Source organism: Plutella xylostella, chromosome 12 (genome assembly GCF_932276165.1).
Source record: "Plutella xylostella chromosome 12, ilPluXylo3.1, whole genome shotgun sequence".
Taxonomy (NCBI): Eukaryota; Metazoa; Arthropoda; class Insecta; order Lepidoptera; family Plutellidae; genus Plutella; species Plutella xylostella.
The window spans coordinates 21421-30273 of record NC_063992.1 but is presented as its reverse complement, the minus strand read 5'-3'; the positions used below and the strand labels follow the sequence as shown (position 1 = coordinate 30273).

General features: G+C 57.7%; 1 protein-coding gene across 1 annotated transcript; it reads left to right on the top strand.

Annotated features, from left to right (window-relative positions):
- Positions 1–5905: 5905 nt before the first annotated feature.
- On the top strand, positions 5906–7925 carry LOC125489227. The gene is made up of 2 exons (XM_048624408.1): positions 5906–7415; positions 7585–7925. The coding sequence occupies exons 1-2, from the start codon at positions 5906–5908 to the stop codon at positions 7923–7925; spliced, it is 1851 nt and encodes a 616-aa protein (XP_048480365.1).
- The last annotated feature ends 928 nt before the right edge of the window (positions 7926–8853 follow it).

Here is an 8853-nt window from a genome sequence, read left to right as displayed (position 1 = left end):
TCTAAAAAAAAAAAAAAAAAAAAAAAAGGTTAGGTTAGGTTAGGTTCCACGGACCTGCTTAGTTGTCTAAGTGGGAGGGGAGGTGAACCCCTACGTGGCGCGTCCCAGGTGGCGGATAGGGAGCCTCGGCTCTCTGCAACTACTACACTCGTACTAGTGACAGTGACCCGAGGTTGAGTTTAACTCTCGCGGACCAAACACCAAGGTGGAGGAGTTCTAAATCATGGAGGTACAAAAAATAGATGATATTGTACCCCAGGAGGGTCCCGTAACTGGAGAATCCCTCCCCGAGCCAATTGGCTCGGGCTGCCCCTCGTATTCTGGGGGGGGCAATTTGCACCTTTATGATTTAGAAAAAACTACTTGTGACAATGTGTCAGGTATTGAAGTTTCAATTTGTGATAAAGAATTTGCGCGCCCATTTGAGCGCACGTCTCAGCGCAGAGACAGTGTCGGGTCGGACACGTCGTCGGTGGTGTCATTTATCTCTATGACATCATCGGACGTCGTGTCTAAACGGCCCAGGAAAAGGGGGAATCCGGGAGCCAATAACAGCCCGCCGGGTTCAAAACGCCGAGTGCTAAGGCGCTCGGTTAGGGATGGAAGTGGGGAGGACGATGAGATTCTTGGCCAATCTCTCACCCCCTCCAACACCAGGGCGAAGGCCTCACTACCAAAGGTGGATGACCTGTTGGCAGAAATGCAGGGACGACCGACAGCTGATCTGAATGCTTTTATTGCAGCTCAGCTGTCCACTGTCGAAGGGGTTGCCGACAGGTCGAGAAATTTGAAGGGCACCTTCGTTCACAGTCTTCGCCTTGCCGCGAGACAGGTGCAGGCCGCCACCACAGAGCTGGTGCAACGCACGGTGTCGGGCCGGAACGAGGAGAGGCTGGAGCGGGAGAACGCAGAGCTGCGCTCTCAGGTAGCCGCCCTCAGTTCGAGGCTGGAGGACTTGGCCAAGGAGGTGGCAACACTCCGGCAGACCCAGGACCAGGTCGCAGCGCCGGTTTCGCCTGTCAGGCCTTCCCCCGAACCTTCGGGAGAATGGGAGCGGTGCCTGATGGAGCGCATTGGGAGTTTGATGGACAAGAAACTTGCGGCAGTTGCGTCCATCGCTTCCGCTCCTAAAACTCCACCTCGTGTCGGCTCGACACCGTCAGCCGGGCACAATAGGCCAGCAGTGGGGGCAGTCCCAGGGACACAGCCCAGGCCTAAGGCCAAAAAAAGGAAGAAGAAGAGGAAGAAGGGGGTTGTGGAGACCCCAGCTCCGGTGGCTCGTACACAACCAGTGCCCTCCTCTGCTACTCCGGCAGCGGGAGGAAGCACCTGGGCCACCGTAGTGAGCAGGAAAGCCCAGAAGCCGAAAGCAGCGGTCACTGCATCGCAGCGGCCGGCACAGACGAAGAAGGTGGTTCCGGCGAAGCCTCCCTCATCGGCAGCTATTGCCGTCACAATTCGGGAGGGCGCAGACGTCACATACGCTGCTGTCATGGCAGCAGCGAAGGAGCGTGTGCGCCTGAGTGACTGCGGCATTAGCACCGTCCGCATGAAGCGAGCCGTGACTGGGGGCCTCGTCCTAGAGGTTTCTGGCGCAGACTGCTCGAAGCATGCGGACGATCTTGCCGCGAAAATGAGGGAGGCCCTAGCCGACATGCCGGTCCATATCGCGCGCCCTTTTAAGACGGGTGAGGTGCGCGTCATGGATCTGGATGAGGCAATCTCGCCTGTTCAGTTGGCCGCGGCGATTGCGAATGCGGGAGAGTGCCAGGCTACCGACATCAAGGTGGGCGAGATCCGACAAGCACGGTCGGGTTTGAATTCGGCGTGGGTCCGGTGTCCGCTCTCTGCAGTGCGCAAGCTGGCAGCAGCGAAGCGCATCCGCGTGGGGTGGGCATCGGCGAGAGTTGAGGTCCTGGCGGCCAGACCAATGCAGTGCTACCGCTGCCTCGAGACTGGCCACGTCCGCCGCCAGTGCCCCAACTCTGCTGACAGAAGCGACAGGTGCTACACTTGTGGGGAGACCGGTCATCGCGCAAGCCAGTGCAGGGCGGATAGGCCGAAATGCCCTCTTTGTGCCGACCTCGGTAGGCCATCAGACCACCGGCTGGGCAGCAAGAGGTGCACTCCTCCAAAGGGCCGTAAAAAGAAGCCGCAGGCCTTGCCTGCCAATCCCCGAGCCGATGAACCGGTCCCAGCCAGCTTGCCGGTTCCAACGGGCAACACGGGCCCGAGGGAGGCAATGGAGGTTTCCCATTTGCAGCCATAAACTTGTTGCAAGGCAACCTGAATCACTGCCGAGAGTCACAGGACTTGTTCCTGCATACTCTGGCGGAGCGTTCGGTTGCCATGGCAGTCGCGTTGGATCCTTACCGAGTGCCAAATCACCCCCGATGGTTCGGCGATACCGGAGGATTCGTCGCCGTTTATTGGTGCGGTGGATCGGGTGACCTCCCGTGCACTCTCCTCGAGCGGGGCTTGCGCTTTGTAGCGGTTCAGCTGGGCCCTATGGTGGTAGTGGGCTGCTACCTGTCCCCCAACAGTCCCCGTGCAGAGTATGAGTCTCATCTGGATGCGGTAGCGCTGTGTGTTCGCAGATGCTTGCCTCGCCCCGTGCTTGTCCTGGGCGATTTCAACGCCCACTCTAGAGCCTGGGGCGGGGAGGCAGACGACGCTAAGGGAGACTCAGTGCTGGAATGGGCTGCTGGGCTCGACCTACGGCTATTGAACCGGGGGTCCGTGCCCACGTGCGTGCGGTGGCAGGGGGAGTCGATCGTGGATCTTTCATGGGCAACTCTTCCTGCTGCACGTCTTGTGTCTGGATGGAGGGTGGCTGAGGAGATGGTAACCCTGTCGGACCATCGACACGTCGTGTTTGAGGTGAACCTCCGGCCAGCTGGCCATACCATCCGCACGGACACTGCACAACGCCGCTGGGCACTAAAATCGCTGGACCGGGAAAGCCTAGTCGCTGCTGCAACGGTAGCGTCATGGGCGGGAAGACCGGCCGAAGGCGTCAGCGTAGAAGAGGAGGCCAATTGGTTCCGGGAAACGATGACGTCCATCTGTGACGCGTCGATGCCCCGGGCCAAGCCATCCACGCGCAGAGGGGCGTACTGGTGGTCAGAGGAAATTGCGCAGCTGCACGCGGTTTGTCTCCGCAGTCGACGCCAGTACACCCGAGCACGGAGAAGACGCCAGGCAACGGAGGCCGAAAAGAGTACCGCCTATGACGCCTATCGGGAGGCCAAAAACGCGCTTCGTTTCGCGATTGCAGACGCGAAGGCTCGGTCCTGGAAGGAGCTCCTGGAGGGTCTCAACAGGGATCCATGGGGCCGACCGTACAAATCAGTACTGGGCAGGCTGCGTCCGTGGGTCCCTCCGTTGACCGAAACCCTGGAACCCGCTCTGGTAGAGACGGTGGTCAGCACACTGTTTCCCAGGGGCCAGGAAGGTCAACAAGACCCTCTCCCGTTAGACCCGACCACGTGGTCTGACGAGTTAGGAGTGAAGGATCCGGAGCTGGAACGAGCAGTCAGGCGTCTCGGAGCGCGGAACACCGCTCCCGGCCCCGATGGCATACCAGGACGTGTGTGGGTGCTGGCGCTCAGGGCTGGTTTATTCAGACAGTTCATCTGTCTGCTGAACCGCTGCCTGAGTGACGGCGAGTTCCCCACCGACTGGAAGGAGGCCACGCTGGTGCTCCTGAAGAAGGAAGGCAGGCCCGCAGACTCTCCCTCTGCGTACCGACCCATCTGTCTGCTGGACGAGGCTGGCAAGCTCTTTGAGCGAGTCATCGCCGATCGCATCCAGGCACACCTGAGACGGGATGGTCCCGACCTTTCGGATAGTCAGTACGGCTTCCGGATTGCGCGATCGACAGTGGATGCGATACTTCGCGTTCGCTCACTGTCGGAGCAGGCTGTGAACCAAGGGGGAGTTGCGCTGGCTATTAGCCTAGACATAGTTAATGCGTTCAACTCCATCCCTTGGGGAACCATTAGGGAGGCTCTTGTGTACCACCAATTGCCTTCCTACCTGCAGCGAATAGTCGGGTCATACCTGTCGAACAGGTATATCAAGTACCCGGGCAGAGAGGGTATGTTATCGCGGAGGGATGTCAGTTGCGGAGTTCCACAGGGGTCGGTGTTGGGCCCTCTTCTGTGGAACTTGGCATACGATGCGGTCCTGCGAGTTGAGCTCCCAGATGGTGTTAGCACAGTGTGTTACGCCGACGACACACTGGTACTTGCTAACGGGGCCTCCTTCGAGGAGGCTATACCAAGGGCGGAAGTTGCTGTGGCCAGAGTGATTGGCAAGATCCACCAGCTGGGTCTCAAAACAGCGCCCCACAAGACCGAGGCGCTGTGGTTCCACAAACTGCCTAGGAGCAGGGAACCACCTGACCTAGCGGTGCAAGTTGGTGATGCTCGTATCGCCATAGGACGGCATATGCGCTACCTCGGCCTGATCCTGGATAGTCGCTGGTCATTCGAGGAACACTTCAAAAGGTTAGCCCCCCGGATACAAAAAGTAGCTGGTGCTTTGCATGGGCTGCTTCCGTATCTGGGGGGTCCTCGCGAAGGAGTCCGCCGCCTCTATACGGGAGTCGTGCGATCCATGGCCCTCTACGGAGCACCTGTCTGGTCGAAGAGACTGACGGGTGTTCGACGCAACCGAGCACTGCTCAACAGCGTCCAACGTAAGATGGCCATCCGCGTTGTTCGTGGATATCGCACGATATCGTATGATGCGGCGACTTTGTTGGGTCGCTTTCCGCCACTCGACATCTTGGCGGAAATGGACGCTCGAGTGTACCAGCGACTACACAATGTGGAAGTTGCCGATGCGGAGCCGGCATCAGCCGTCCGGCGATACGAGCACCAGGTCGCTCTGGAGCACTGGCGGGAGCGGTTGGAGGAGCCGAGAAGTTGTCGGCAGCGAGCTGTCGCAGCCGTACTTCCGTGCTTCGACGCATGGATGCAACGACCGGGCAACCTCACGTATCGTCTGACGCAGGTGCTGACCGGGCACGGTTGCTTCGGTGAGTACCTGCACCGGATAGGGCGTTAGGTTGCACCGTCGTGTCACCACTGTGAAGGCAGCCTGGACTCCGCGCAGCACACACTTGCAGTGTGCCCAGCGTGGGAGTCCGAAAGGCAGATCCTGGCTAACAGGATCGGGCCGGATCTGTCACTGCCCTCAGTGGTGGCAGCCATGACTCGAGGCAAGGAGTGTTGGAAGGCCGTGGTCTCGTTCTGTGAGACCGTCATGGTCCAGAAAGAGGCCGCAGATCGAGATCGAGAGAGGGCCGATCCAGCTCGGAGGCGACGGCGAAGGGCTCAGGCCAGGTGAGCCCGTCGCGTCCCTGTAGCCCGGGAGTAAGAATAAGGCTACGGTATCTCCTGCCCGTCGTAGAAGGCGACCAAAAGGAGGTTAGGGGCTGTGGGCGGTGAGGACGGGGGTCCGAGCCGCCGCATAATAGCGGCCCCGGGAAGAGCGGCTGTGCATGTGGCCATGTACGGTGGCCTGCGCCTAGAGGTGTACGTGTATAGGGGCCACGAGGAGACAACCTCTTCAAAAACCACGGGCGGCGGGTCTTAGGTCTGTGAATTCACAGGCTGCTAGACAGGCTTTTCTACAAGCCACCGCCGGCAAACCTGTTATCCCAAGGCCTGGGACCAGGGAGCTTGCCTTAATCGGCCGGCTCAAGAGGAGAAAACCTCAATAAAAATCCTCAAGTTACTGGCGTTGTGGTACCTACGGGTCTAGCGTGGCGTCAGGCTCCTACTCGCAAGGGTAGGAGGCGGGGGAGTATCTCCGTCGTTAACGACCAACCGGAGAAGTCCCGCACTCCAGGTGTATTAGGGATATTTTAAAATGTTCATACTCGTGGGATCTAAACATGCAACAATCCAACAAAGATGAAGACGAAGTTGTAGATAGTAGGAGGCGTAGTTTAAGTAGGTTAAGTTTTGAGGTTGAGGAGGGAGAGGAGAGTGGGAGCAGTAATGAACATTATGCAAAGGCACACACTTTGGGCACTAAAGCGGGCGGAAAGCCCGCGGAGCAAACTGGACTGAGACCGGGTTCCACCACCCCGGAATCGGTTCAGGGCTCTGGCCAGGGCGCTCGCGCCAAAAAGGGAGGAAAAAGGGACGGGGTCTCTGAGGGATCGATCCGAAGCGGCAGGGGTCGATCGCTCGAGTCTCCCGCCCATGTAAGCGAGGCTAGTGTGGTCATGCTAGAGTCTGCAGAATCTACAGACAGCGCGGAGAGCACTGCAGACGAGGAGAGATTGGGTCTCTCTGGCAAATATTGGCAGAGTAGGTCCCAAAAACGTAAACGATCTGCGGTCTTTGACTCTGGAAGCGGCTCAGGAGGAAGCCCGAGCGGTGTGCCTAACAAGCTTGGCACACCCAAAAGGGGCCGAGGCAGGCCGCCTGCCACTGGCCAATATGTTGGCTTAGCAAAGGCTAAAGCTGAACTCGCGGCAGCCAAGGAGAAAGAATTACGGCTCCGCTTGGAAGAAGAGGTTGCAAACCATTCTCTGAAAGCCAGAGAGTCGTTTTCCCGGTTGGATCAGGCCATCTCCCAAACACTTGGGGATGGCGATAATAGGCTGTCTGCTGACTTGCAGACAGTTATAGCCAATAACTTGGATGTTATCATGGACGTGGGGAAAAAGTCCCGAAACCTAAAGGGCACCTTTGTGCGGGCGATAAAAGATTCCGTCGAGGCAATTTCCACGGCTGTGAAAACTCTTAGTGTTCGGACTACAAACGAAGAGGTGGCCAAACTGCAGGCTGATAATAATCGCCTGCAGTCCGAGGTCGAGCGCCTGAGAAGGGAGAACGAGGCACTCAGAGCGGAACAAGCGGACCTGCGAAGGGAGTTCCAGACTCTTCGCTCCGGCTTCGAAGCAGCGAATGGACGCCGATCCCCCTCCCCTGCTCCCTCGGTAGGCCCTAGGCAAATTGATGAGGCACGTCAGGTTTCACCGCCACGGACGGTACAACCAAGCCAACCCAGCCGGGCTGGGCCACCGGCGGAGCGGGTGAGACCAGAATTCGCCGAGTTTGCGCGTGCTATAATGCTGGAGGTGGGGAACATGGTGGATGCCAAGCTCTCCTCATTAGAGTCGCGTCTGCCACCCGCTCCTCCGATGCGCCCTCCTTTAGCTGCAGATAAAAAGAAGGTGGAGGCTGCAAAGAAGCAGATCCAGACACCAAAAGGCGGTATAGTGGCTCAACAACCCGGACCTAGCCACAAGAAAAAGAAGTCCAAAAGAAAAAGAGGCAAGAAACCTAGTGGGCCCGCACCAAATGTGGCACCCAATGTGCCAGCACCAGTGGACCAAGACTCACCCTCACAACCCGTTCGGCCAAATAGGAGCGGGGAGACTTGGACTACTGTTGTTTTTTGAAAAGATGGCTCAGGAGTTTCTTGCCTCCGTTCTTCTCCTTAGACAGAAAGAGCCCCCCCTTATCCGAACGGAGAGTAATTTGTAAAAATTGACGTTCATCAGAAAATTTTATATTTGTACGATGAATAAAAAATTTTGAGTTTGAGTTTGAGTTTGAGTTGTTAAGCGTGGAACCAAGAAACGGGCGACAGTGGCAGCGTCCACTAAAGCGCCTGCTAGGGAACCCCCGAAAATTAAACTAAGACCTCCACGGTCACAGGCCGTGGCTGTAACCTTACAGCCGGAAGCGGCGGGCAGGGGAATGACTTACGCCAAAGTCTTAACTGAGGCGAAGTCCAAGATCGATCTCTCTAGCCTTGGAGTTTCAGGGATGCGGATTAGGAATGCAGCCACGGGTGCCCGCATCCTTGAAATTCCGGGAATTTCAAGCAAGCCCGCTGCCGACGCTTTGGCAGCAGAGATCGAAAAAGTGATAGGATCCGAGACTGTAAATGTGTAGGCCCACTAAGTGTGCGAGTCTACGCATATACGGTCTGGATGACTCTTCAACCTCGGAAGAGGTGGTTGAGGCAATTGCCCTTGTCGGAGGATGCCCTAAAGAGCAAATAAAAGTAGGAGAGTTACGTATGGGACCTTCTACCACGGGCAGTGTGTGGGCTAGCTGTCCCGTCGCTGCTGCTCAAAAAATCAACAAGGCTAAACACCTCAGGATTGGTTGGACGTCAGCCTCGGTAAAACTGCAGCCACCGAAGACAATGCGGTGCTACCGTTGCCTTGAGGCAGGACACGTTGGCGTCTGTTGCCAGTCGGAGGTGGACCGCAGTAACACTTGCTACCGCTGTGGGCAGCCTGGCCACAAGGCCAGCACCTGCAATGCCGACCCTCACTGCTCCATATGCAGTGCCGCTGGTAAACAGGCCAACCACAGGGTGGGTGGCAAAGCCTGCGTTCCTCCCTCGAAGAAACAGCGGAAGAAGACCTTGGCGGCCACACAACCGCTGCCTACCAGTGCCTCGGCTAATACTGAAGCTGCAGCGGCGGTGGAAGAAACAATGTCCAGCTAGATGGCACTCAGAGTTCTCCAGGCGAATATCAACCACTGTGAAAGCGCTCAGGACTTACTGTACCAGAGCATGGCGCAGTGGCTGATACACTTGGCGGTGGTGTCCGAGCCATACTATGTGCCTCCAGACTGGGTCTCGGACCGGGATGGAACGGTGGCCCTGGTTTCGCGGGGTGCCGTTGGCTCCCCTCCTTTTGAAAAGGTAACAAAGGGAAGGGGATGCGTGGCGGCACTGTTGGGCGGAATAGTGATCATTGGATGCTATTTCTCGCCCAACAGGAATGTGGCGGACTTTGAACATTTCCTCGCGGAGCTTGGATCACTGGTTCTGCAAAGTCGACCATACCCAGTCATTGTGGCAGGA